Genomic DNA, 27,276 nt, shown 5'->3' on the forward strand with positions numbered 1-27,276 from the left:
TGGCACACTCGCCCTCTATTCGACTCTCACTCACTCACATTCGCTCACTCACCCATCCACGCTCACTCTGTGCCCTATACGTGATGTGCAGAGTCTCCATCGTCTCCTTTTCCTTGTCGTTTCTTCTTCTTTTTTCCTTATTCTCCATCCTTCTTCGTCTTCCTTATACTTCCATCATCTTCTCTTTTTCTCTCTCGATCTCATCTTAATATTTTTGTTGATCTCTCCCAATGTCCCTTGTCACTGTGTGTTGTCCCTTTTGTTGCCGTGTCCCGTTTTTGGACAAAATACAAAAACGTGCTCTTTTCTTTTTGTAGACTTTCTGTCGTTCCATTTGTTCGCCTTGCACCGAAGTCTTGCACGGTAACACCACGGATTCTGGGCGAGGAATGAAGGAGTAGAAGAGGACGACGTGCCAAAGTGAGAGCCGACGACGACGATCTCAAGAAGAAAATAGGAGCAACTGGAAACGGACATTGAGGAAGTTGTATAAAAAAGTTTGAAGGCTCCATAAAATGGCTCTTCCAAGACTAAGGTTGGTTTTGAATTCCATTATTGTTCGGAATTTTCTGTTTAAACATCTGAAACTGTCAAAATCCTCCTCAAAACTCTTTTTTTCATTTCTCTAACAGTATACCTCTTCCCTAGGTTCCGCCCAATGATGATTTCCCTAGAAAATACGAATTTGCAGCACATAAAAAAATAAATTGAAAAATAAAATAAACTGATAAAGCCATATAATAAAACTTTCAAAACCTTTTATTGAATTACTGTAGACCTGTGAATTAATGGAACTCTATGTTAACTTTTTTGTACAGTAGAAAAAGTAGAGTATGATTTTTTTTGAAACATCCCAGTTTGTTTTCAAAAATCCAAACTTTTGGTTGTGATTTCCAAAGCGTACCGTTTTGCATAACCTGAAATTTGTCAGTCACCAATAAAAATACCTAGAATTAAGAACGTTCTCGGACACTAGTATTTTGTTAGTTTTCTAAAGAAGAAAAGTTATATTTAAAGCTGAAGTTTCTGTGTGTTAAATCAGCTGACATATTCATATCCGCTTCTTCTTTTTTTTATAATTCTGAACGGCTCATTCCCAAGTTTCTAAGAACTGAAAGTAACTAGGGTGCATTCAAAGTGTTGATGATAAAAAATAGAAACGTTCTTCAAAGCCTGTCATTATCATGTTTTTGATAATCAGTTGACTTGTTTCAAATGAACCAAAAAAGGAGAAGAATAATATTTTGAATATTTTGCAAAAAGATGAAAGAGTTCAAAAAATATTTTTGAAAACTAGGTATTATGCTGAATCAACACTTGAACAGTTTGTTGAACTCGGGTTATTCAAAGGCTACAACAAAGCAAAACAAGAAAATACGGCTCCGCGTCTCTTCGAAACTGCGACACTTCGAAACCAGTTATTTCGAAACCGGTTATTTCAAACCGTGGTAATACAGGCGAATGGATAAATTTCAAACTACGAAAACAATTTCCGAGTCTTCAAATAAGTTCTGAAATTCATTCATTCGCTCGTTGCCGCGGTTTTAAATTGTCCGATTTTGAATAGACTGGTTGTGAAGTGACGCGGAGCCAAAAATACCATACTGTAAAACCTGTAATATAATGGCCCCTAACCTCTAACGTGAGCCAATGTTTCTCAGTTAAGACATAATAAAGTTGTCAACTGATAACTTGTTAATCATAATATAACAAGAATCTTATCAGCTGACTCATTTTTGATATGTTGCGTATGAGCCAAGAAAAATTACCTCAAACTTTACAGTATATTTAGAGGGCCCTTCTACATATAATATTATGCTACAGGTTTTACGGTAGTTCGAACTCATGTTGTTCTTCTTCTAATCTCAAAAGTTTTATTTGTGTTTTTTGTTGAATTGCTGGATAACCCTACTTAGTTTGATACAAATAATGTTCAGTTTGATACAAATAATGTTCAATCAAAATCTATGGCTTGAATTGAACCCTTGCATACTTCAGGAACTGTAACCCGAATTTTTATGCTGGTCCTTGAAACCTCAATAAAACTACAGTAATCCTTCAGCCGATACTTTTTTTCTCTTGGGTTTTTTTCGTTCTGGCGAAGGATTTGGTCCTCCTGGAGGTATTATGACTTTGTGATTGTTGGGTTATAATTCACTCTTATATTTCATTTTTCCTTTTTCTTCTCATCCATTGTTCTCACTAAACCCGTCGGAATCTTTTAGTACATGAAAAACTTTGCAGCGGAGTTCTTAGTTTCGAGTCAGTCGATTTCAGTGTTCGGGAATCCCGGGCTCAAAAAGTAATATTGTAGCTTGCTAGTCATTGAAGAAATAGAAAGCGTTTCGAAATATAACTAGGGACCTACATCTTCTCGACTTCCGTATTTCGAAACCTTTTATAATTCCCATTTCAGTTCTTCTGAAAGCCACAAGTTCCCCTGCCCTTAGAAATTTATGATACCGTAGGTCTTCAACATATTTCTTATTCTGTTTCTTTCTTAGTTTGGCCACTCACTGCGGAAAAAATTGTCTATTCCGCTAATTAAAAGTGTCATACATTCGTTATTATGTATCGGGGTGTTTCATCCGTTTCTACGAACAAACCCTACAAAATTTGGGCAATTTTCATTTCATGTTTCAATGACATATAACGAGAAGGCACGTCGCAAAAAAAAGAAAAAGAAAAGAAGGCGTGCTCTTTTTTCTTTCCGATGCCACTGAGCCAATTTGGTCGTTCGGTGTCCTTCATTTTTCATCGGTCGCCGGGCACCGAATCCCAAACAGAGCCAAATTCTCATTTACATATAAACGCCTGAAGAATACATCTCCTTTCCTTGCTTCTTTTCTTCTCGAAGACATTCTTCCAGACGTCTATCTTATTCACTTTTTGTGGGTACAAAAATTCATCATATCCCTTTAAAAGATAACTATTCTCATTCCTACTGAAAACTTGTTTAAAGCGGACAGCGGTTGAAAGCGGGCGCTCTTTTGGACAAAAATGCCACTTTTCAAGAGGTAAGAGGGGTCAAAAGCAATTTGTGATTATGACGATGGTGGCTCCCAGAGCATCCAAGAAAAAAAAACATGACCAAAAAAGTGTTTGAGATTCTTCTTTTTTTTTCTGATAGTCCCAGAAGTAAAGCAAAATCACGTGAAGTGGTGGTGATGGGGAAGGACCTCCTTCATGTGTGGAACTCACAAAAAAAGAACAGCAGAGAGAAGAAAACGAGAAGAGCTGTAATATTTTATGTTCCCGCTTCCTCTATTCTCCTACTTTCTTTTCTCATTTTTTCATCTGTTTTCTTGTTGTTGTTGTCGTTCTTGTCTATGTGTATATTCTTTCCGCCACAGGCTTCTGGACTGCTTTTAGAGGTTTTTTTTGGGACAGCCTTCTCACTTTTCGTCTTCTTTGTGTGTTGTTTCCTCTCACTGCAAAGTGAGCCTCTGGATGTTTTGATGTTCTTCGAAAAAGGGAAATTTTTCAAAATGAAGAAGGGGAAGGAAATGATACAGTGTGAATTGTGAGTACCCTGGAAGTCAATGAATACTAGATGAAATGGAAATGGTTACTGTAGGATAGCACAGGGTCCGAATATTTGTGGTATGATGTTACTCTTTAATGAGAAAAATTAATTTTGATGTAGACAATCAACTAGAATTGCGAGATATTTGAATTTTTGACGACCTAAAATTTCGCCACGTCACTACCTCATTGAAGCGCAACAGCATACCACAACGTTTCGAACCCTGTGGGATAGAGGAGAGTAGATCAGGATACATCTACCGTAGACCAGACACAGCTATGTTGTTATATTGGAATATCCACTTGAGACATGACGCGATACATGCGATCCCATTTTTTATCGGAGTCGAGTGATACCCCTGTTTTTTCGGGTTACCATGAACAACGCAGCCTCCGAAAATTTCCATAGAGAACACACTAAAATAGAGAATTTTCTCAGTGACATCAATCATTTTCAGGGTGAACGCAAGCAACGAGGAACGCCTTGTGCATCCGAATCATATGGTGTACCGAAAGATGGAGATGCTCGTCAACCAAATGCTCGACGCGGAAGCCGGCGTTCCGATTAAGACCGTCAAGAGCTTTCTGTCCAAAGTTCCATCAGTGTTTACGGGGCAAGATCTGATAGGATGGATTATGAAGAACCTGGACATGACGGATCTTTGTGAGTGTTATCTTTTAGGGAGACTTTCGAGAAGCATATTTTTATTATAGCCGATGCACTTCATCTTGCTCATCTGATAGCATCTCATGGGTATCTGTTTCAAATCGACGATCACGTGTTGACGGTTAAAAACGATGGAACTTTCTATCGGTTTCAAACGCCCTACTTTTGGCCATCGAATTGTTGGGACCCGGAAAACACTGACTACGGTAAGTTTCATGGATGAGTAAAACTGTCGGAAAAAGGGCCGCTGCCGGCCTTGGCCTTGGTCTGGGCCATGTGTAGGCTGCCGTGGAGCAACATGTCCCTTCTTTTGGACATGAGCTCAGTTTGCCAAAAACTTCTAGGACCTCTGGTCCGCCTAATTCTACTTATCCTTGAGGTGTCCTAACAAAAATGTTATGACCTGTATCCGACAGCTTTGGGGACGAGACATTTCTTCTAATTCCTGCCAGTGTTCTAGAATTCAAAATTCATCTTTTTCAGCGGTGTACCTGTGTAAACGGACGATGCAAAACAAGGCGCATCTGGAGCTTGAAGACTTTGAAGCTGAAAATCTGGCCAAACTTCAGAAGATGTTCTCTCGGAAATGGGAATTCGTCTTCATGCAAGCTGAGGCTCAATACAAGTTTGTGATTTTCCTTTCCGTTTTTTTTGCGGCAATTGCAGTACTGACTGCGTGTGTTTTTTCTTCTCGTATTCGCGTCTAGCGGGACGGCGCTCGCACTAGTTTGCAGTGCAACAGCTTCTCAGTTTCCACCAACTTATCCACTTACATTGTGTGAATTCGTGAATGACGTCAAGAACGGGGAAAAAGGAGGGAGGGAAGAAGCAGGATGAAGGCAGTATCAATTTTCGAAAGAAAAAAAGTTTAGAAAATCGGAAACAACATCATGTAGTTCTTTTAGATGAGGAAAATTAGTCGATAACGAGGGAACTAACTAGTCTAGTCAATTTGAGAAAAAAGTAAATCTAACGAAGGCAATCAACGAGGGTTTCAGCATTCCCAAAATAAGAACAGAATCTGAGGAAACTTTGTTTGAAGCAAGCATAATTGGCCCATATGATGTGTTGGACTTAGAGTACGGTAGTTTGTGTCATATGTCTTTGAGAGTAGGTTAATTAGTTATAATTGGTCTTGCAATTTTAACATTTTTGTATTTAATAGTTCGTATCCATTGTTTCTATCGTATTTTCTCTCATAGAACTACACCCAAGCCTTCAACTTTCAGCTTGATTATCTCGATTCCTGAGAAAGAAATCAAAAGATTGTCAACTGATAAAATATTGGTGATATTTTGATAAATGATTTATGCGTTGACAAATGTTTGATATTTTTCACAGGTATCGAGATCATTCAGCTCAAATAGGGCGATCGGAGAATATCAACTCGCAACCCCTCTGATGGTTACAATCTGACTTAAACTTGTCCGTCAATGTTTTACAGAATAAGCTTTTCAGATTTTCAGTTTTGCCAAAATTTGGCAGGCAGACTTTATAGATTCTCGTGCATTTTGTGGTTTACAGAAATTAAACAGAATGAAGGTTTGTGAATACAGTCTCCAAGGTATTCCAATTGTCCGTCAACAGTTCGTCGACGGCCCGTTGGTTCTCCGCCGACTACCAACTATTAGTCATTCGCCAGTTTGCGCCTCTTTAGTTCATTTTGTTTTTCGGCAGTGCTCCTTCACCTGTGAACCTACCGTAATTTTACGCGAATGGTGTTTTCTTTGAAGTCCAAAATCACTTTTTTTTTAAGAGGCGACGTTGGTTTTCACAGTACGGAAATCGAGCAAATTATTTGAGATTTTCAATTCTTATTACGGTGGCTGTATCTTCAACTTCTTCTAAATTATTTTCTCAGAATGATGTCTTAACCTGGAAGATGCAGAATCAGCTCTCAAAAAAATATGGAGGATACCGTAGCTCCTTCCCCGTAGGTATCAGTCCCTGGAATACTGAAAACTCGTCGCATTTCCTTCATAGTTGAGTTTTGATGGGATTTCTACCGTATACCCCATTCCGAGAGTCCCCCAAGTTGACTTCAATTACGTGGAGCACTTAGTCCATCACTCTCCGGTTTGATTCGCCCACATAACTTTCATGAAATGGCCCATTTTCTCTGTGTGGGTGTGTACCACCCATTATCTCTTTGCCATTCTCTCTGTTATTACCGATTAAGCTTCGAGGAACTATTCATTTTACGAGCTTGTGCGCAACTAAAGCACTTCTTCTTCTTCTCCGTTTTTTGGGGAAGAATGCGATGGTGGTGAGAATAAGAAAAAAATAAGAAGGAGAAGAAGAAGAAGAAGAAGAACTGGGCCATAAGAAGAGAAGAAGATGAATGTGAATGTGGTGTGGAAGCGCCACGAAGAGCCAATCCAAGTAAATTGGAAAAATCGACGTGGCGGCGCCCGGGAGTCGGAAATAATGATCTAGAAGACGTCGGAGAAGGAGGAGGACGCATAGATGGATAGGCCGAAGGGTAAAGAGGAGGAATAAATGGGCGGTGCCTTTCCTGCTGGAATAGATGAGAAAACTGGCAAAGAGCTCATTCCATTCACTCCTCTCACACTTAATCAACCAACGCCTTCTCTCTTCATTGCAAATCTCTTCCACCACATCTTTTGACATCTTACTTTGTTTTATTCCTTCCTTGTTCGGTACTACTACTACTACTGCAGAACTATTGAAGAATGGCCCCGTTCGGGAAAATTCGTAAATTCTTCTCCAGGCTATCCAAGTCCTCCGATAAGAGAAAGGGCAAGGAAAAAGAATTGGAGCAGGAAGATGGTGCAGGAACATCCGGTGATACATCTAAGTGGGTTCTAGAATAGTTTCAATATGTGATTGTGATGTTTGTAGGGAATCATTCGGTTCAGGTATTTAGGGAGTTCTTGTATCGCTTTTAATAGTTCCATTTTACAATTATGGCAATGCCCCGATGAGATACTTTATGTTTCCGTTCATTGAAAATAACATACGACTTTTCGAGTCGTTCTGCGTATTCCTGATTTCTCCCTCCCCCAATCAACTACTACCCCTACTAATTAGTGTGCATTGCGCGTGCTTTTTTCGGACATTCTACGCATCAATAAATCCAGGACACTCAGGGTGGACAAAAAGCGAGATCGTCAGGAGCGTCAGATTCTCGACAGTCAGGAGCGAGCGTTCTGGGATGTACACCGTCCGGTTCCGGGGTGTGTCAACACGACGGAGGTTGACTTTCGGAAGCTCTCTCGGTCTGGTCGACCAAAGTACAGTAGTGGCGGGCATGCGGCTTTGGCTGCTTCCACGTCGGGCATTGGTTGCACCCAATACTCGCAAAGCGTCGCGGCTGCCCATGCAAGTCTTCCATCAACATCGAATGGAAGTGCCACGTCACCGAGGAAAAACGACCAAGAGCCGTCAACATCGAGTGCCGCTGGAGGAGACTCTCCATCAACGTCTGCAGCGACGGCAACGACCTCGGCTCCGTCAACGTCAACGCCTCCAGTAACGTCGATAGCTTCGTGAGTGAAGATTTACAGAAGATTAATTGACTTCTTTCGAAAGTGTGGGTTTTTAGGACGAGCAATGCGGGATCCTTCCGAAATAACTATTACGCACGACCAGGATTGCGGCGTTGTACACAAGTACAAGACACGCTGAAACTGGAAATCTGTCAACTGAATAGCAGGTTATCAAAGAACGTGTTGCGGACTTCGAAAGTTGTGGAGAAGTAAGATTAATGAGAGTTGTTTCAGAAGCTAAATATCTATTTCAGCTATCTTGCCTACTATGAACAACGCCGTGTCTTTGATCCTCTGCTAACACCTCCAGGGTCACAAGCGGATCCATTCCAATCTCAACCAAATCCATGGATCAATGATACAGTAGACTTCTGGCAGCATGACAAGATGTAATATACTGTTCGATCCTTCATTCCATAATTTCTCTATTTCAGTACGGGAGACATCCAAACTCGTCGGCTCAAGCTTTGGGAAGACAGTTTCGAAGAGTTGCTTGCTGACTCTTTGGGTCGTGAGACTCTTCAGAAGTTCCTCGACAAGGAATATTCTGGAGAGAACTTGCGATTCTGGTGGGAGGTTCAGAAGTTGCGTAAATGCAGCTCTCGTATGGTTCCGGTGATGGTGACTGAGATCTACAATGAGTTCATCGACACGAATGCTGCCACGTCTCCAGTCAATGTTGATTGTAAAGTGATGGAAGTTACCGAGGATAACTTGAAAAATCCCAACAGATGGAGCTTCGATGAAGCAGCGGTGAGGGTTACTGTAAAATAGGTCCTTTACAATCATTAGGTTTTCAGGATCATATCTACTGTCTCATGAAGAATGACAGTTACCAACGTTTCCTTCGTTCGGAAATCTACAGAGATCTCGTGTCAACATCAAGAAAGAAGGTAAGTCCGTGTGCCGCCTGTTGATCTACCCATTTTGCATCTTTCTCTATCTCTCTGAATCCCCTTTCAGTTCCGGTTTCGGCTTAGTTTGATTCCCACCCTTTCCTCTTCCCCTGAATGTTTCCACACCCTTTTTGAGATATGTGTTTTATTTTTTCAACCCATTTCTATTCCGATTGAAAGCTTACCCGAATGCTCGCTGAATGATTGAAATTTCAGAAATATGTCCTAGGAGTTTAAAAAATTGAACAGAGCGAGAAAAAAGCATGTTGTTTACAAAATATCTATTTTTTGATTCGAAACACTAACATACTGATTTCGACCACATTCATGTCTCAATTACTTGACCACTCCAAACTAACACAGTCCACTCTTCTACCGTACCCAAACCCATACTACTGTTCTCAATTATTCCACCTTTAAAAAACCCGAAAAAAACCCTAAAACATCCTCCTTAACTTTGATTCAGACGACGTTTACCTCGCTGATCGCTCGCAAGGCGTCGCGTCGCATCGGTTCGACAATATCGCGGAATTCGGCGCAGAGTAACAAAACTCTGCATGCGAGCGCATCTCTCGGCTCGGCGCTTTCCGGTCACGGCTCCTCCACAACGACGTCTTCAATGTTCACCACCGGAGGAGCTGCGTCGAGCCAGAATCTACTGCTCGCCCCTCCACAACATCATCTGTATGTGCCCTCTCCGCCCCTTCATCAAAATAATGATAGAGAAAGAGTGTCGGATGAATTAGAAGTCGTTTGAGAAGACTAACAAAGACTGTAAACCCTCTAATAAAACGGCACCCCAAACTTTTAACTTTTTTGAGCCTATATACAGTATCGGTCGATAAGATGTACAAAAACGTGTTTTTCAGTGGATTTTGACCATTTTCGGGAGTCGGGAGCTCGGCTGTCAAGTTTCCAATCCCTTTGAAACGTTTGCAGGTTATAAAACAGACCTAGATTGACAACTTTGCATTCACAGAATTTTTTGAAAATTCTTAGTTTTTCAGCTATTTGCCGATTTCTGAATAACACCCCTTTTTGACCGTTTTTGTACTGAAAACGTGAAAAAAGTTGTCTTTCAGAAATCGGCAATTCGTTAAAAAATAGGAATCGTCAAAAAATTCTGCGAATGCAAAGTTGCCAATCTAGGACTGTTTTAAAAGCTCCAAAGTTTTAAAGGAATTGAAAACTTGACAGCCGAGCTTTAGACTTCTGAAAATGGTCAATGTCCCAAAATCAACTGGAAAAAAATATGTTGTTGTATATGTTATTGACCGGTACTGTATCTCATTTCCTGTGAAAAATATTAAAAAGTACTCAACTGACAAAATTTTCATTATATTGTCAACAATATTTTGTCAGGTGACTACTTTTTCATATCTTTCACAGGAACAGAGATAAATTGGCTCAAAGTTGAAAGTTATAAGTGACGTTCTATTAGTGTTTACGATACATAAAATTGAGATTTGAAACATTTCAATTACTTCCTTGATAGTCCTCTCTTTTGAATTCTACCCATTCAACGCTCATCTTGTCCTTTGTCCTTCTGAATTCGTCACTGGTTACATTGGTCACGTCCACACATATTACATGAAGATTCTCTCACACAGTTGCCACTAATCACTCTGTCCTGTCACTGTACTGTCTGCTGTTTTCTCTGAGTTTCTAAAATCTTCCAACAGCATGTTCTTTTCATTTTTGATTTAGCTCACGAAATGCACGGCTTCCATGAATTTTGAAGGTTGTGTTCCGGGTGAAAAAGTCTTGATTTTTTGCTTTGTCTTTCCTTTGCACTGTCTTCTTGGGGACTTTCTCACTAATTTGAATTTTCGAATTCAGATTTTTGAGAAGTTCTTTTGTTTGCTTTTTATCTTCTATCCCTTGCCCCACGGACCAAAACCAAAGCTATCAGCTGAGCAATTTTAATTCCCTTTTCCAGGTGAACCAAAAAGGACCAAAAAGTTTCTTGACCGGAAACCTTCCATCATTCTCCAATGCCGTCCGAACCAATCTTCATGTTGGACAACAAGGATCTTCGTGCTCTCCAACTTCCAATGCTCCACAATAAAGCTAGTTCTAACTCAAATATTTCCCTTAAACTAGCAACTATTTTTTGTCTCCAAATCTCTTTTTCTATCGGTCGCTTTTAGATGGGTCTCAATTAGCTTCCGTAATTAATTCATTTCCCCTTTTTTTTCTCTCTCATCTTCTCACTTTTCCTTCTCAATTCCACACGTGTTCGTTCTAGAACACTAGCTATGGTGATGACTTTGCTCTCTATGCCAATTATCAATAGAGCGCTCTTGCATTCCCCGCACGTGAATCTAATTAGCTCCATTAATAGCTTTTTGATCTAGATCCACGTAGATTTCTCAAAAAATCGCCCCTCCCCTTGATCTTCTTCCCCCGATGACGCTTTTAATTGTATCTGCTTTAATTTCCCGAATTTCGAACCAAAACTTCAAATGCGCTCCATTGACGGAGCGCATTTGCTATTGTAGACTTTTCTCACGTTTTCAACTTTTAATTCTTCCCCCTTTTCCTCTTATTTTTCCGTATGCCACTCAATTTTTTCCGGTTTCTGATATTTCAGTATTTTTCTCTCTGACATCCGAATTCACTCAACAAACGCTCTGTATTTTTTAGTCTGCCCACACAGGGTTCGAACTACTGTGGTATGCTGTTGCGCTCTAATGAGAAAGTTATGTTTTAGGCCTTTGGTAGATTCAAATTTCTCGCAATTTTTCGTTGATTTTCCACCTCAAAATTAATTTTTCACGCTTCTTCTCATTAGAGCACATACGCACACTACAGGAATTCGAACCCTGTGTGTCTGCCCCATTCACCGCATTTTCAGCACATTCCGTTTGTTTCTTCTTTGTCTAAAATTCCATGTAAAAACTCAAAAAAAAAACAAAAAAATCTAGATCGCAATTCCATTGGAAACTCTAGTCATCTTTTTTAATTTCCGGCTGCAATTTCCATAGTATCGCTTTTTTTCTCCCCCCAACCGATCGCATTTTAATAAATTGTATTAATATTATTGTCTTTTCGTCGTCAATCATTTGTATTTTTCTGTGTCTTCGATTTTCTAAGATTCTCTTCAACTCCCCCACACCCATTTTCATGTATTATTTTCTCCAAGACGATCCCCCAAAAATTGATGACCTCCTTTATGAATAAAAACATTTGAAAAAAAAAATGTAATCGATTATTACAGAGAAAATAAATAGAAAAAGGTGCATAAATTAGGGCGAACTCGAAGGAGACAATGGAATATCGGATTCATTGTGCTTCTGCCTAGCTCGTTCTCTTTCACGACGTTCTTGTGTTTCAATGTAGCGAAGTTCTTCGCGGACCTAAAAGTATCAGACTTGAATTTCTACTATCCAGTTATTCCTTACCTTCTGAGCAATCTCAGCTTCTCTTCTACGATCCTTCTCCTCCTTTTCCAAATCCTGTCTAGTTTTCTTCAGTGCCTGACTCATTTGCATTCTGACTCGCTTCGCTTGCTCAGCTCGACGTTGCTCTTCTTCGTCTTCCTCATCGCTACTACGATCATTCGGCACTGATGGTTGACCTCTTTTTTCCTTCACCAACTTCTTTGTCAATTTCACACGACGTTTTCGATTCTCGATTTCTATTTTCTCCTTCTCCGAATCTGACATACTCGATCTTATTTCCAACATTTTAACATTGTCCGATCCGCTTTCATCACCACTACTTTCTCTTGGTTGATCAATTTTAACTAGTGGCTTCGGTTCAGGAACACGTTCAGGGACCACTGCCTTTTGCTCTTCTTTTCTTTCTTTACTTCTCGAACGTTTTCTTCTATCTTCTCTAGAACGATCGCGTCGTCGATCATCTCGTTGACGTTTCCTACTGTTACTCCTGCTACTGTGACGTCGTCTACTTGTGCTTCGGCTTTTGTATCGTCTTCTAGATGAGTCTCGTTTTCTATCTTTTGACCGGCTACGTCTCCTGTCCCTCGAACGACTTCTTCGGCGGTCACGCGAACGGCTCCTATATCGATCTCTGAAATTAGAGAAGTTTGAATGACGAAAAGTATTATCAACCACCTTGAACGACTTCTTTTTTTTGATCCACTTCTTCGACGTCTATAGCGATCTCTTGAGCGCGATCTGGATCTTCGCTTTCTTGGAGGGGATCTAGTTCTTGAACGACTTCTTGATACACTCCGTGATTTTCTAGCCGTTCCAGAGCTTCCATTCACCTTCAAACCACCCCAATCCACTTTGTCATCGTCATCTTTCCGGCGGCTTTGGGACAACTTCAGAATCTTTCGATACTCTTCGGAAGGTAACTCAGGTCCAACAGCTGCTTTCTTTACTTCATCATCACTGTCTTTATCCCCTCCGCCGCCAAAAGTCGTGATGAATTCTGCTTTGACGCGTCGGTCATCACCGTCATCACTTCCATCCATGTCTTCTATCATTTCATCGATTTTTGATTTCTTCTGACTCTGATTGATGAATCCCAGGAGAGTGGCCGTGGCGCCGTTTTCAGAGATAACCATTCCCTTCTTTCCAACAATTGCTTGGCGTTGTTGACGAAGAAGCATTCGTTCATGTTTTGACTCTCGTCCCTGAAAAAAGGTCGTGAATTACAGTTTTTGGGAACCGAGAATTAGACAATGAAAAAATCAAATTAGTTTCAGAAATGTGTTTTTTAATGAAATTACTTATGGGTACGGACAGAGAGCTGAGCCTTTTGCCGATCTATTTGTTTCAATTGAGCAGCGTCTCGTAACGCTTGCTGATCTGCTTTCAGAAGAGCACAGAAAAGACCGCGTCTGACTCCAAACTCCTCTCCACTTTTATTCACAATCCGTTGAGTCTCCGGGTTAAGAGCAGCAGTGTCCAGGTCAACGTCTGAAAATTATTTGATTAGATGAGCCTTCGACAGTTTAGAATTTAACCTAAATCTTGCATATTGTCCATTTCCTCTTCACTTTCTTCATCTGATGGTTCTTTGCCTCCTTTTCCACCTTTCACGACTTCAGAATCTTCGTAGCTGAATCCAATCGTTGATTTTTTCTCCGCTGATTTCTTCTTTTTCTCGGCTTCCATCTTCTTCGAATGCTCCTTCTCGGCATGCCAAAACTCACGATCCGAAATTTTCTTGAGATAACTTTTCTCCGAAACACCTTTGTAGTCGTTGATTATCAAGACACGGTATCGTTCAAAATCTGTTACAATTGTTTCTTTGTCGTCAACTACGTCTTGTTTCTTTTTTCGAACTACATCATCATCGTCATCCATTAAATCCATTCTCGAAAGATGTGAACGGACATCGAACCGATCAATCGTAATTTTCGGATCTCCTTGCCACGGACGTAAAATATTTGTGTCTTCTGCGGCGCGAGCAATTCCCAGGTCAGCATGAACTTGTGCTTTTCGTCCGTGAATTTGCATGAATTGTTCGGGATCTTTTCTCTGAAAATGACATAAAAATAACACTTTACAATGAAAAATTTAGGCTGAACATACCACATTCTCAAAATACCGTCGTTTTCGCTCAGCTCGTTTCGATTGATCGATCATCGTTGAGCGCAGGATTTTCTCCTGCCGACGGGCTTCATGCCACATTTTTTGAGTGGAGAACTGTTTGATATAATGTTAAAAATCGAAAAAAAAAACTCTAAAAAGTAGTGAAAAGAAGGGAAATTGTGTTGAAAAGCTAAAAAATGCATAAATGTGGGGTGCATTTACGGTAAACAACGCGCGCAAACGGAATAGCGGAGTGTCGTTTGGCTTTGGTTTTTGGCAGATTTTCAAAAAGAAATATTTAGCGCATTGAATACAAAAGGTGCTTCAGAACAAATAATTGGAAACAAATATCAAATCTGGTTCTAAGCAAACAACTCCTGATAGTATTATATATTTCAAAAGTTAATAAGAGTTTACTTTTTGAAATTCGAGACTTTCCTGGCGGTTGGAACACTGAAGAAAGTAGCATTTGAAAGTACACAGACTGAAACAAATAGTTATCTGGTTACTAAAAAATTAACAATCAACTGGAACCTAATTTCAAAAGTAAACATTAAACCCACACTTCAAACTCCCCTCCAAAAACTTTCAATTTTCTTTTCATTCTTCCCACCAAAAAATACTAGGACAATGGCATCTCGACCTTTCTTTTTACACCTCTTCTCTCTCATTCATTGAACATTGTTCTGGGTCTTTGTTAGTTTCGAAAGACCCAACAGTTTATACGATTATATTTTACGCAGATTTCATAAGAAGATACATTTCATTCTCTTTTCCGGTAAAATGACCTTAAAACTGTCTATAAAACGACAAATTCGACCAATCGTGACGATAGTTGTTTTCTTCTTATTTATTGACTTCCTATTCTATAAGTATTAGTACTGTCTCAAAATTTCAGCCAGTTTCAGTCAGAAAATGGTCTCCACTTCAATCCAAATATTATTACTGTTTTCATCAATTTCTGCAGGTAATAATAAATAAGTGTTCTAAACGGATCTCCAATATTCAAATTGTTTTCAGTATGGTCAGTGAACTGCCGCCAGGAGAAAGATACTGGAGTAAACTGTGACAATAACCCAATCACCATAAAATTTTATTTCGACATGAGGACAAGTGAGTTATTTATTATTCACAGTTTTCCAACCGTCAACTTTGAACCCATAATTCACAGTAAAAGATATCATGTACTCGTTTACTAATAAAATGCTCATCACAATATCAAATACTTTTTGATATCTTTCACACAAAACGAGATAAATTAGCTCAAAGTTGAAAGTTTATGTGACACTCTGTGTTTATGGTATACCGCCGGAAAACCGAATTTTTAGATGTCTGTCAACCTCTATTCTATCGTGGATGCGCTGGAAATGATAATCGTTTTGATTCTCGAGACGAGTGTACTGCAGCTTGCGTTCCCGGAAAACAAAAGAAGATAAAGATGGAGAAGAAGGAAAAGGAAAATGAAGCTGATCCAGAACAAGTAGAAGATGAAGAAGAAGAAGAGGAGGAAGAAGAACAACTCAACAAAGATATGAGTCTTGAAGGTTTGTTGATACTAGTCCACTCAATTCTTTTTCTGATTTTAGTTAATGTGTGCAAACTTCCAACCGATGCCAAAATCGACACAAAAGCTCAGAAATGCGACAATGGATGCCCAACAGGATACAGATGCACAAAGAAAAACTTCTGTTGCCCCTACAAAGATCATGTTTGCGCACTTCCAGCATCTTCCGGAACAGAACGACTTGCATTTAAACATTATGGAAGATACGCTTATCAACCTGGCCTTAAAAATTGTATACGGTTCTCGTATTTCGGTCAAGGAGGCAATTTCAATAACTTCTTAACTTATAATGATTGTAAAAAATATTGTATGGAAGGGAAACAATAAAACCCGTTTTCATTTTTAGCAACACAACACATTTTTTACAAAGTTAATTAACAAGTTTTGGTGATCTGTTATGTCGAACCCGATGGTTTTCATCCAGAGCGTTTGATAACATTCGATCCAACTGTGCAATAGAATATCTTTGTGGAACTTGTTTTACTGTATCCAAATCCAAGAACTTTCCCTAAAATGTGAATTTTGAATTTATATGTCAAAAAGTTTCAATGCGTACCTTGTTCTTGCCATTTGAAAGCTTTCCCATTTTAGGAAGTGTTCCCGATGAGAATCGTTGTATTATGTTTTCAATGGTCACCCTGTGTGGCGAGTCGTCTTGACCAGTTTTGAAGACGTTGTACTGCCATCTGATTGAAAAAGAGGAAGTTATGAGTCAGAGTGTTTGATGACCTACTTGTTGACCACTGCAAGGCAAAATGCTGGAGACCCATCTGAATTGTTGTGGTCAGGGAATGTCCAGTGAACTTCTCAAAGTGTTGTTATTTAGGGTTGAGATTTAAGTCTATTTTTAGATAGTCAGGATGGGAATGAATTCTCAAAAAAGTCAAACTTTCTCAAACAAATAAAAAATTAGGAGAAGAGAATTTGGGCCACAGAAAATCGGTAAATGCACCCGTATAATCTGTAATAGGAAGACCGCCACCTTGTCAAGTTTGAGCTAATTTTTCTTGGCTCCTGTGCAATGTATGTATCAAAATTGTGTCAACTGACAAAACACTTCTGATGATATGATAAACAATTCTTCAGTCGACAGAATTTTCATACTTCTCACAGAAATCGAGATAAGTGATCTCAAAATTGACAGTGCGGTGCCCTTCTATTACAGGTTTCATATTGGAATTCAATAAATAAATATTTTCAAACTACAAACCTTTTGAAACAAGAGCCGGATTCCGAATAACCAAAACTCCCCAAGTTCCACCATAAATATCTTCTAGTATTCTTCTAATCATTTGCATCTGGGTCACAGCATCTTTGGTAGTTTCAGCTGCTCGCTGAATAACCGACCGTATTGGAGCAATTGGACAATTGTTCAAACCTAAACTTGATATTGTAATTGATTAATGACCTAATCTCACCTGAACAAATTCTAAAAAATCCAAAAAATAGAAAAAGTAGTGACCACAACGTCGTCATATGTGAGACCAACCACCCAGCCAAATGAGGGAGAAGTGTTGGTAACACGAGAGGAAACTCGAATTTTTTGGGAAAAGGCGACGACAAAAAAGTGAATGGCTACTTGTACATTTTTGTAACAATTTTCGGTTGTCTTCAAGAAAAAAAGAGAGAGGGCTGGGGGTTAAAGTGTTACAGAATGACACCTAGGCAAAAAAGTAGAGGTCAATGGGCTGGAAATTAGAAGCTGAAATGTTCAGCGATGTTTAATAGTGTTCATGTCAAAAGATTGAAAGATGATTCTAGAAATGGAAAAGTGTGGAATGTTCTTCGTGAGACGACAAGCTGAATGCGCCCCTCTAATATTTGGACCCACCTAGAAAAGCGTGGGAAATTGTTCGATGTTGGTAAAGTCAATAGGTTTTCATAAATATTGAATAAGAATTCACCAAACTTTTTGATTCAAAGTTTTGGAAAAAAGGGGTTTGAAATTAAAAAGATCACCACCTCCAATTGAAGGACTTTTTACAGAAGTTGTCAGAAATTGCCCCATAGAGACGAAATTAAGCTTTCAAGTCCCCCGCGGCCGCGAGCACTACCATTTTGTTATTGAACTCATTTTCATCATTTTCGGTGTTTTTTTTTCAAATTTTTTTCAGGTTTTTCGAAGTTCAAAAGAACTTACCGAAACGCCACCTATAATTTATTTTTTTTGTTAAAAATTATCTTTTCAACTTGGTTTTCAGCTCAAAATGAATTTCAAATTTCAAATTTTTTTCAATATCAACCCCCAATTGAAGAAAACATTAACAGGGTGTGCTTTTTAAGTTAGCAAATAAATTTTGCGAAACGAATTTCAGTGCAAAATGCAGAATGTGTTGTGTTCTGTGCGAAAGCCATCTGGACAGAAAGGACGCGACCCTGGTCCCCAAAAATGAAGAACGAAGAAGAAAATGGGCAGATTCCCTTGGAGAAACTTTCAGAAAAAAACTGTGCGAGGTATCGAATGCCGTACATCTGCCTGTCTCATTTTGAAGAAGGAAAGCGAAGCAAAAATAAAATCCCTCGAAATGTGAGAAAAGTGACATTTTTAGCAAGAATATACTGTTTTTCTGATAGATTCCACCGCGAGAAGTTTCTCAAGAGGAACTGGACCACTGGCTATGGGGCGAAGAAGAAGGAAGGATTTCAGATGACAGTAGTGAACCTACTGAAGTTGATTCTGTTTCAGAGGAAAGCGATGTAAGCAAGAATAGAATTTTATACCTGCATAAAAACAACTTTATTTCGTAAAGAAAAAAAAACAAATGCAATTTTGAAAGCATAGTACAGAAAACACATAGTGAAATTCGGTGATGGTATTTCTCATTTGTCAGTTTGATTGTAATTGTGTAACTAAACCTTAGTTTTGAACATTTTAGAAAAAAAAAGAAGCAGAATGTTGAAATTTGCTAACTTTTGATTACTAATTATACTCGTATTGTTACCCTCGAGTAGGGTAGGGTTAGGTGATAAAGCTGTCAGAAAACGAAGAAAACAACCTAGATAATGAATGAATAATAATATAATCTATGGTAGCTAAAAATCATAAAACATTATTATGCTTGTAAAAATTCATAGCTGTAAATTACAGTAGTTCGGCCGTGGTTGTGGCCACAAGAATTTCTCTTCCACAGCTCCGACTTTTGTATACCAGCACAATAGAAAGTTAATGCAAAACTAACAACTTGATCCTCTGTCATCTACGTTTTGTTTGAAGCAAAAAAAGAAAAAAACTATGAGAATGCTAATATAAAATCACCGAATTTCAAAAACACTCAATTTAGTTTCAACGTCCTGATCATGAAGGAGCCGATCCAATGGAAATTGATGACGTCGATGAGGTGGAGATATCTGAAAAACCACAGCAATATAATTTAATTCTCTGCGAGAAAGAGAAGTTAGTAAAACTTCTTCAAAAGTGTTGGAAGTGCGAAACACAAAAAACAGAGATGGGTATCGTCTACCATGGATTGAATATGAACGTAGGATCTAAAGGATCTAAAAATAGTTTCAATAGTTTTTAGATCTCGGTTTTTTGTGTCAGTTGCCAAAGAAGATGGTATTGGTCTAACACCAAGAAATGTGAACGAGAGCAATCTGGATCGAACTCAAAGTTGTCCAGAATTCATATATTGCTGACATCGGCTATCATAACAACTGGAAATGGGTTTCAGGTAGAAATAAGTTTACAAGACAGTTATAAAAAAGTATACATGCAGAATGTGAAACAGCTGTTTGACGTACTGAAATCGCCATTTTTCTTTGCTCGTACCTTCAATAGGCTAAAGGAGAAGTACGTTTATGAAGCCGTTAATATTCAATACAAGAAGCAGGCAAATGTTGTGAAAGAGCTTCTCTGCGAAACCACAGACAATGTAAGAAAGGAGAATATCACACACTTTAGAGTACTCAAAAATTTAGAATGGAACACTAAACGTTATGGGCGACGGCTCATTTGACACCCCGGGACACAGTGCATTATATTGCCGTTATGTCATAATGGAGGCAGTTACGAAACTTGTTGTGGAATATGAGATTTTTCGTCACAAGTCTGGAGGTTGATATACGGAATAAACAAATTCCAAATTTAGAAGATTTCAGAGAAGAAAGTGAATATAGAAACAGAGGCATGCGAGAAAGCTTTCGAAAATTTGATGGTTACTTATGATTCGGCCATCGAATCGCTCACCACAGATCGTAGTCAAAGTGTAGCCTCGATGATGGCAAACAACTTTCCAGATGTCACCCACTACTTCGACAGCTGGCACTATATCAGAAGTCTAGCTTTGGAAATCTTGAAAGTAGCAATTTGAGATATGTTCATGAAGGAATAATTATAACAATTTAGAAAAAAAAAATCAAAAGCAGTTCCTTCCACTTAAGCCATGGATAAGAAGGTTCATCAACCATGTTTATTGGTCCATTCAGTCGTCTGGTGGACATGACGAAATGGCCAAGGAAAAGCTGTTGTCTTTTTTCATGCATGTGGCAGATATTCATAAAGATTTTCAGGTGTTTTCAAATTGTAATGCCTCTGAAAAGTTAGAAACAAACTTTTTAGGATTCTGGTTGGTATGACTTCAAAATAGTGAACTCTTGCGAGCACAATGAATCGGATGACGTCAACAGAAAAAGACCAGATTTTCTGGATACCAAAAATCCCCTGCACGTCAAAGCTCTGAATGCTCTCTTAGCTGTCATTGAGAAAGGGGACCGTTGTGAGGCAATCGGAAGAGTATCCCCGTATTTCGCTACGAGCGCAGTCGAGTCCTTCAACGCGAGAGCTGGTTTCTACGCAAGCAAAAAAAGATTCTAGTATAGCATGATCTTAATTTTCCAGGAAAAATAGTTTTCAGCTCTCAAAAGGGGTTCAACAGTAGAACACAGCTCGCAGTGTTGGATTGGAATAGCAAACAGCTAGATGAGCTCAACGGAAAACGCGTTGTAATTGCTGAGAAAAGGTTCTTCAACAAGACCACTAAGCAATGGTCGGTCCGAAAAGAGAAAACACCAGCTGACTATTCATTCAGAAATGAAATTGCTGATATTACTGTCGAGCTATACATTAAAGGTTTTACAATACACCTAAAAATTAATAGTTTGAGCAATTTTGACTTTTTATAAAAAATAGCTACACATGCTGATGAACTAGAAGACGAAGATGAAGGCTCAGATTGCGACGAGCATGAGTTAGATGAAGAGCTCTCAAAGGACGTATTTGACGTAAATATAAAATTCCAACTAACAGTATGTGTCTTATCCAAATTACAGGTCGACGATATTTGGGCTCACTTGGGAATGGCCGATAGTGACGAAGAGGAATCGGTGTTCGACGAAGAAGAGAAAGAAAATGAGGAGGAAAAAGAAGACAGCGACAACAGTATGAAAGACGGAGAAGGAAGGAAAATGGATGATGATGAGGAAGAAGAGAGAAACGAGAAAGAGGAAGATGAAATCGAAGAGACTAGATTGAAGAAAAAGAAAAAAGTGCCAAAAAAGTAGACAAGAAAGGAAGCGAAAGCTGCCCACTGAGTATCTTCATACTCGGCAAAACTGTCATTATTCTTTACTTATCTTCAATTGTCACTTGAAAATTTTTTAAATCTCAAAAAATAATCAAATTTTGATACCAAATTATCTTTCAGAAACACCAAATCATAACATTTTTGTTAGGAAATCATATATTTTCAACTAAATTTGGTGAAGATAACTAAAAGTTCTAAATTTCGATGAAATCGATAAATTTCTGTCAATCAAAAGCTTCAAATAAAGACTTGTTCCTTTTTTTTCTATTTCTGTTATAATTTGAATCGATTTTGAAATGAATAAAGCAAGAAAAAGAGGTTAACAGCAGAAAATTCGAATCTCAGGCTTCAGACAGCTAAATTATACGCGAATAGAAAGAAAATTTTAGGAAAATTGAAGGAAAACTATTCAGGGAAAACATTTATATTATTTTGCACTAATTCATAGCAGAAAAATGGTAAAATAGCTAGAAAACAGTAAAAAAAACAAAGAAAAAGCGTGAAAAGAAAATAATTTCTGTCGTCAGGTTTGGTGCATGCGCGCCGCAAACACTTTTTTTTGTACACCATTACGCAATGAATGCATACTCTAGCTACAAAAAAACTACAAAAAATCTCCTGTCCCCCCACCTTTAAAACAAAATTCATGGAAATTTCAATTATTTCCCAATAAATATTTACTTCTTCACTTCCCCTTCTTCTTCCTCACTTCTATTCTTATCTCCAACACAATTTCACTTGTTACTTGTTTATTTCGTTCAGTCCTTCTTCTTCTTCTCTTCTTCTGTCCCTCTTGCTCATCACTATTTCTCTGATTTTTCACCATCAGAAAATGGATTTAGAAAACGAGAGAGAAACATTTTGGAAGTATTCTTTAGATACTTTGAAATATTACTACAACTTTTTCCTGATGGTAAGCTCAAAATTTTTGAGTTCAATATATCCAAATTTTAAAACCAGACCACAAAAGGTAGAGTTGTCGCTGGTGCGGTATTTGTGGCTATCGGTTGTTATAAATTTTCTCAATGGAAACATCGTGAGAATCATCGTGATATTTCTGCAATCAGAAAAACACCCTTAGAAAATAACCTCAATCATGAAAATGATAATTTTCAAAGGCTTCTTGAAAATCAGAAGAAAGAAATGGAGAAGGAAGAACAGTGAGAATTATGAGTTTTTCAAATATATCGTATCAGTTTATTTCAGAGAAGAAAATGAAAGGAGAAGAATAGCGTTGGATCAAAGGATGGCTGAGAGACGGCAGAATCTTCAGAAAGCGATACTGGAAATGGCTGCGAATGATGAAGAAAATCATAGAAAGTTTATGAAATTGAAGGAGGAAAATGAGGAAAGATTAAGCAAAATTATGCAGCAGAATAAGAGAGATCAGGCTGTCAAGAATGCAGTAAGTTAGCTTAATGATCGACGTAGAACATAAGGAAATTTCAGATTGCGAACCTTGAGATTGATCAACTTAGAAGTCAAGGAAAACGGGAAGTGGAAGCAATTCAAACGGAGAGATTGAGGTAAGTTGAGAAGAATTTTACTTCACCTATTGATGTCTACAGGGCACGAGAAATTCATCAACGGAATTCGGAAAGGTTGGATGAGGAATTTGAAGCTGACAGGAGAAATTTCGAATTGAAAGAACAACAACGAAAAGAAGAACTTCAACGAGAAAAAGAAAGGGCTGAGCAACGAAAACGTGAAATCGAGGATCAACTGGAGAAAGACCTGGAAGAATTGAGGAGAAGAGGACAACAGAGAAGAGCAGAAATGGAGGAATATCTCTATCAAATTCAAAGGGCTCTCCAAATGAAAGTTTGGAATCAAATCATTGAATCAAATTGGGCAAACCGATTGAATGCTTTGAGGTCGTCATTTCAAGACATTCAAAAGTCATACAATCAAATGAAACGTGTTAGGGATGAGTCAAATTTGGATACTAGCAAATTGTTGTCAGCAATTTCTCAGCAGAAGGAGTTGATGGAAAACGAGGCAATCGAGATGGATAAATTGTACAATGAGCATGGAAAAACATTTTTATTGGACATCAAGGATTCCGTAATCGACGTTAAAGAAGAGTGTAACAGACTTATTTACGTTTTGAAGGTATTTGACAGGATACAGAGAAATGTCTGAAACTGATGAGAAATTTCAGAATGAGCCTTCTAACACTTCTCGGATTGAAGAATGCTTCTCCGTGCTATCAGCAGTCACGAATTCAATTCCAACGTTGGCTGAATTGAAGTCTCGAAATGAAGAATCTATGAAATAATTATTTTTTCTTAATTCCGTTTACTTTGGATTCATAATCCGACTTTTCTTCTTTTTCTCATTCTTTCAATTAGGTTTGAATCATTTTTATAACAATATATAAAGTGATGTCTCTTTTCTTTTTTCTATGTCACCAAATTTTACCTGTCATGTGGGTCTGGCAAGTCGGAATCCCAATCAGAAAACGCTTCCCAAATATCAGGGATCCAAAATTAGTTTTAAAATTCTGCCAGGAAACTGAGGAGCGGAACAGCAAAATAGCTCCGTAGGCGAACCAGCCAGTCTTTTGAAAAGATGGAGGCGCGGCAAACACACCATGCGTTAACAAAAAACATACATACTGAAAAGCTAATGCTACCTAGTTTACCAAGTTTAGCAGTTTTTTAATTTCCTTCTTTTCAAATCATTAAAATTTTTTTTCATCGAACCCATGCTTTTCCTCACTCATATTTGTCTTCTCGACCCTTCCTCATCACTAAATTTGTTTACGGTCTATTTTCTGATAATTTTTTTTGCTCGAAATTTCTATTGCTATCCTCAACTTCTTATCTTTTTCTATATAAGAAAACCTTCCATAACTTTATTTCTATGCATTCACTCAGTTCTGTCATTTTATTTATTTCAATAAACTTCAGATGGATCCGGCAACAGTTACAATGATTGCAACACTGGCTTCTGTGACGATTAATGCAGCAAAAGGACTTTATGAACTAAACGATATGTCGCAATCGGGATGAAAATTCGACCCAATAAAAGTTTTGAATATTTCAGTGTTTTAGGATCCCGAAGCGCAATGCAGAGCTCTTCGGAAGATGAAGGAAGACAATGAGGAACTACACAAGAAAGCAATGGACACACTTAGAAAAAGTGAGTTGAAAAATCCCTTACAATTAGCTGGATCATTTTGTGCTTTTAATTCAAAAACTTCTGTTTATCATATCTTTCACAGGTCAAAAGGAATATGAGTCCAATGCGAAGAAAATAGAAGATGAAGCTAACGAAAGGATCAAGTCACAGAGAGACGAAAACCAAAAAATTACAGAGTGAGCAATTCCAGTAGAATTTCTATGTTTTTAATAGAGATTCTAACCAAGATTTCAAATTGTAAGTAAGTTCGAATGCTTCCAGAATGCTCAGCGCGGAGATAAAAAAGCAAAATATGAAGTACAATGATGAAGTGGAAAAAATGAATAAGGAACACTCATCTAGAATCAAGAATATGAGAACGGAAACGGAAGAGAAAAGGAAACAAGCTGAGCAGGACCATAGATTTAAGGTCGCTATGAATGTTTTATGTTATACAATTTTCAATTTCTTCAGTTGAGCAGAATGGAAGAAGAACACAAGAAGCAGACAACTCAGGCTGAAAAAGTTTTAGCTGAAGCTAAAGAAGAAGGACGTCAGAAAGTTGTTGAAGCTGAGAAGAAAAAGGATGGGATAATTCAAAAAAGGAATGAAGAACTGCAAACTTTTTTGGAAGCATCTGAAAAGTTGGAAGATTCTCATCAGGAAAACGTCAGGAAAATAAGAACAAGAAATTCGGCATTCCGTCTGGAAAACATGAAAATACGAAAGTTGGTTAAAATACTCGGGAGCTAAGAAAGCTTAGTTACAGCAAAAATTTTCAGGAATCAATTGGAAATTGAAAATAAAGTGAAAATGGACAAGATGAATGAAAACTACAAGGATCTCATGAGAGAGTTGACAAATCAAAACGCCAAAAACGTTATCCAAGAGTTTCAAAGAATCATTGAGACCGTGATAACAGGGAGTATATCGTTAGGAAGTATCCGATGTGATGTGAGTGGGAAATCCGAAAGGCAATGTCTGAAATAATAACTTTAGTGCTTACCCGCACATGGAGGAGCTCCAACAATTATTCCTGGAAAGCTAGACGTCGATTTCTCAAATATTCAATCAGCAATGAATAGCTTCAGAAATGAAAAACGTCTATTCAGTCAGTATGTCATCAACACCAATCGTACCGAGCGGAGATTGTTGGAAGCTTGTGCAGTAAGAGAAATGTTTGCCTTAGTTGGCAAAAAGTTATGTTCAGGAGCTCATACGAGATATGGATGCACTGATGACTTCTCAAGATTTATCTGAAATGTGCTCTCAACTTCCACTGAGACTTTCAAAAGAAAGCCCCAACACAGAGGATTTAAGAATAATTGAATTCTACGGGGAGAGATCGACAACGTTACACCAACTTTTTTTGGAACTGTGCGTCAAGTTGGATGATAGCACTAGAAACATGCAAATCGAACATTTGCCCAGTGCAGAGGGTCGTTCGCTGCAAGCAATTAATCAGTAAGAAATAGTTGGAAAAAATTGGTTACTGTAACTTTTCACCTTCATCAGAAAAGTCACCAGCTAACGTTCCGTTCCACTTTTTCGGTTTTCGATCTCGTTACATATTTCTTGTTTATAAACTGCTTATGAATTCTTTTTCGCTCAAAATTTTCCTGTTTTTTCTCAATGTGTTTGGAAAGCATTCATTTATATATCTTTGAACTAGTTCGTTTTCCCAAAACACTGACTTTTCGTCTTTGTGCTTCGGTATTGAATTCTTTCCTCATGCTTATTTTGTCTTTTTTTTATTTTCTGATGATTGCCCCCTCTCTTCCTCACTTTTATTTCCTATCAGTCATTGCATGTTTCTTCTTCCTCATAGTCAATTTCATAACACCCTTACTATGTTTGTCTCCTTCATGTCAACCACCTTTGCTAACCCTTGTTAACACTAAGTTTGTTTTTGTATTTCTCGGTCTATATATTCTATCTTTTTTTTCTTTCATATCATATTTGTAAAGTCAACCATTCTCAATTAGCTAATTTCCTTTGTTCAGGAAACATGGGATGGATGAAATTTTTGGCTGTTGTACCGTTGGTAAAAGAAGCATTCAATGCAGGTCTTGAAATAATAGATGACATAAGATCGGTAAGTAATAAATTTTAAAAACAAATCTTAAGAATTATTTCAGGATCCAACACGAAAAATTGATGCATTGAAAAAAGTGAGTGCAGAAAGTAAGCAGAAACACGAAGAAGCAATGAGAAAGTTGAAAGAGGGTGAGTTCCGTTGACTACCATATAGAATTTCGAAATCAAATTAATATTTTGACAGGTCAAGAGGAATCAGAAGCTGCGTTCCGAAGAAGAGAAGAAGCTGCAAATGAGAGGATTCGAATCCAGAAGGAAGAGAATGATAAAGTAGTAAAGTGAGTAATCGGAAACGTTTTTGATAGATTGAAATTGATACAGCGCAAAGACGGAGAAGATCAGAATAAATGAAGAGCAACATGACGTGGAAATGAAGAAAATGAATGATGAACACTCGAAAAAAGTTCTGGCAATGAGGTCAGAATCGAAAGAAGCCCGGGACAAAGCGGAGATGGAGCATCGAATGAAAGTAATTTGGATTTGTGAAATAGAACACTATTCAATTCAGCGTGCTTTCAGGTTGATAAAATGGAAAATGAACACAAAAATGAGAAGCGAGAGGCTGAGGTGGAACTTAAAAAAATAAAGGAAGAAGGTCAATTGAAAATCACACAAGCTGAAGAAGAGAAAGATGCTGTAAGCAAAGAAAGGAACAAAGAGCTGAATCTATTTATCGAAGCTTCTAAAGAGCTACACGAGATCAATCAGCAACAGATTAGGGAGATCAGCAAGAGAAATAACGAATTTCGTTTGGAAAATGTGAAGTTGAAAAAGTTGGAACAATGATTCATCAGCTTTTCTACAACAGTTTCTGTTGCAGGGAACAGTTGGCTGTGGAGAACAAGAAGAAGTGGAGGAAAATC

The 27,276-nt window shown here is 38.2% G+C and overlaps 8 protein-coding genes across 8 annotated transcripts in view; 6 read left to right on the plus strand and 2 right to left on the minus strand.

Annotated features, from left to right (window-relative positions):
- Positions 1 to 515: 515 nt before the first annotated feature.
- On the plus strand, positions 516 to 8,618 carry Cbr-egl-10 (the record flags this gene model as incomplete). Its single annotated transcript, XM_002636723.1, has 9 exons — positions 516 to 535; positions 3,984 to 4,189; positions 4,240 to 4,398; positions 4,676 to 4,817; positions 7,303 to 7,701; positions 7,758 to 7,910; positions 7,956 to 8,090; positions 8,136 to 8,454; positions 8,502 to 8,618. 9 exons carry the CDS (start codon positions 516 to 518, stop codon positions 8,616 to 8,618), a joined length of 1,650 nt encoding a protein of 549 aa, XP_002636769.1.
- A 3,227-nt stretch (positions 8,619 to 11,845) lies between these two features.
- Positions 11,846 to 14,206, minus strand: CBG23497 (the record flags this gene model as incomplete). The annotated part of the gene is made up of 6 exons (XM_002636722.1): positions 11,846 to 11,956; positions 12,002 to 12,632; positions 12,677 to 13,203; positions 13,314 to 13,489; positions 13,537 to 14,053; positions 14,108 to 14,206. 6 exons carry the CDS (start codon positions 14,204 to 14,206, stop codon positions 11,846 to 11,848), a joined length of 2,061 nt encoding a protein of 686 aa, XP_002636768.1.
- An 816-nt stretch (positions 14,207 to 15,022) lies between these two features.
- On the plus strand, positions 15,023 to 15,954 carry CBG23496 (the record flags this gene model as incomplete). Its single annotated transcript, XM_045237399.1, has 4 exons — positions 15,023 to 15,074; positions 15,128 to 15,220; positions 15,436 to 15,518; positions 15,694 to 15,954. 4 exons carry the CDS (start codon positions 15,023 to 15,025, stop codon positions 15,952 to 15,954), a joined length of 489 nt encoding a protein of 162 aa, XP_045097737.1.
- Positions 15,955 to 16,041: 87 nt separating this feature from the next.
- CBG23495 lies at positions 16,042 to 17,147 on the minus strand (the record flags this gene model as incomplete). The annotated part of the gene is made up of 5 exons (XM_002636720.1): positions 16,042 to 16,179; positions 16,228 to 16,357; positions 16,405 to 16,477; positions 16,882 to 17,049; positions 17,090 to 17,147. 5 exons carry the CDS (start codon positions 17,145 to 17,147, stop codon positions 16,042 to 16,044), a joined length of 567 nt encoding a protein of 188 aa, XP_002636766.1.
- Positions 17,148 to 18,060: 913 nt separating this feature from the next.
- CBG23494 lies at positions 18,061 to 21,170 on the plus strand (the record flags this gene model as incomplete). Its single annotated transcript, XM_045237400.1, has 10 exons — positions 18,061 to 18,198; positions 18,246 to 18,368; positions 18,953 to 19,150; positions 19,193 to 19,543; positions 19,590 to 19,725; positions 19,770 to 19,969; positions 20,034 to 20,180; positions 20,230 to 20,455; positions 20,509 to 20,739; positions 20,800 to 21,170. The coding sequence occupies 10 exons, from the start codon at positions 18,061 to 18,063 to the stop codon at positions 21,168 to 21,170; spliced, it is 2,121 nt and encodes a 706-aa protein (XP_045097738.1).
- Positions 21,171 to 22,025: 855 nt separating this feature from the next.
- Positions 22,026 to 23,471, plus strand: CBG23493 (the record flags this gene model as incomplete). Its single annotated transcript, XM_002636718.1, has 6 exons — positions 22,026 to 22,106; positions 22,154 to 22,353; positions 22,400 to 22,598; positions 22,643 to 22,719; positions 22,762 to 23,305; positions 23,355 to 23,471. The coding sequence occupies 6 exons, from the start codon at positions 22,026 to 22,028 to the stop codon at positions 23,469 to 23,471; spliced, it is 1,218 nt and encodes a 405-aa protein (XP_002636764.1).
- A 634-nt stretch (positions 23,472 to 24,105) lies between these two features.
- CBG23492 lies at positions 24,106 to 25,784 on the plus strand (the record flags this gene model as incomplete). The annotated part of the gene is made up of 8 exons (XM_002636717.2): positions 24,106 to 24,147; positions 24,250 to 24,337; positions 24,420 to 24,513; positions 24,599 to 24,746; positions 24,791 to 25,044; positions 25,099 to 25,270; positions 25,316 to 25,483; positions 25,527 to 25,784. 8 exons carry the CDS (start codon positions 24,106 to 24,108, stop codon positions 25,782 to 25,784), a joined length of 1,224 nt encoding a protein of 407 aa, XP_002636763.2.
- Positions 25,785 to 26,324: 540 nt separating this feature from the next.
- The window catches only part of CBG23491, a gene marked incomplete at both ends in the record, with an annotated part of 4,941 nt that continues 3,989 nt past the window's right edge, over positions 26,325 to 27,276 (plus strand). The window contains 5 exons of the mRNA XM_045237402.1: positions 26,325 to 26,411; positions 26,455 to 26,542; positions 26,598 to 26,691; positions 26,735 to 26,882; positions 26,933 to 27,172. Of these exons, the coding sequence (XP_045097739.1) occupies positions 26,325 to 26,411; positions 26,455 to 26,542; positions 26,598 to 26,691; positions 26,735 to 26,882; positions 26,933 to 27,172 (657 nt within the window). The remainder of the gene's footprint in view (positions 26,412 to 26,454; positions 26,543 to 26,597; positions 26,692 to 26,734; positions 26,883 to 26,932; positions 27,173 to 27,276) is intronic.

The sequence above is a fragment of the Caenorhabditis briggsae genome, assembly GCF_000004555.2.
Source record: "Caenorhabditis briggsae complete genome, chrV, whole genome shotgun sequence".
NCBI classification, from domain to species: domain Eukaryota; kingdom Metazoa; phylum Nematoda; class Chromadorea; order Rhabditida; family Rhabditidae; genus Caenorhabditis; species Caenorhabditis briggsae.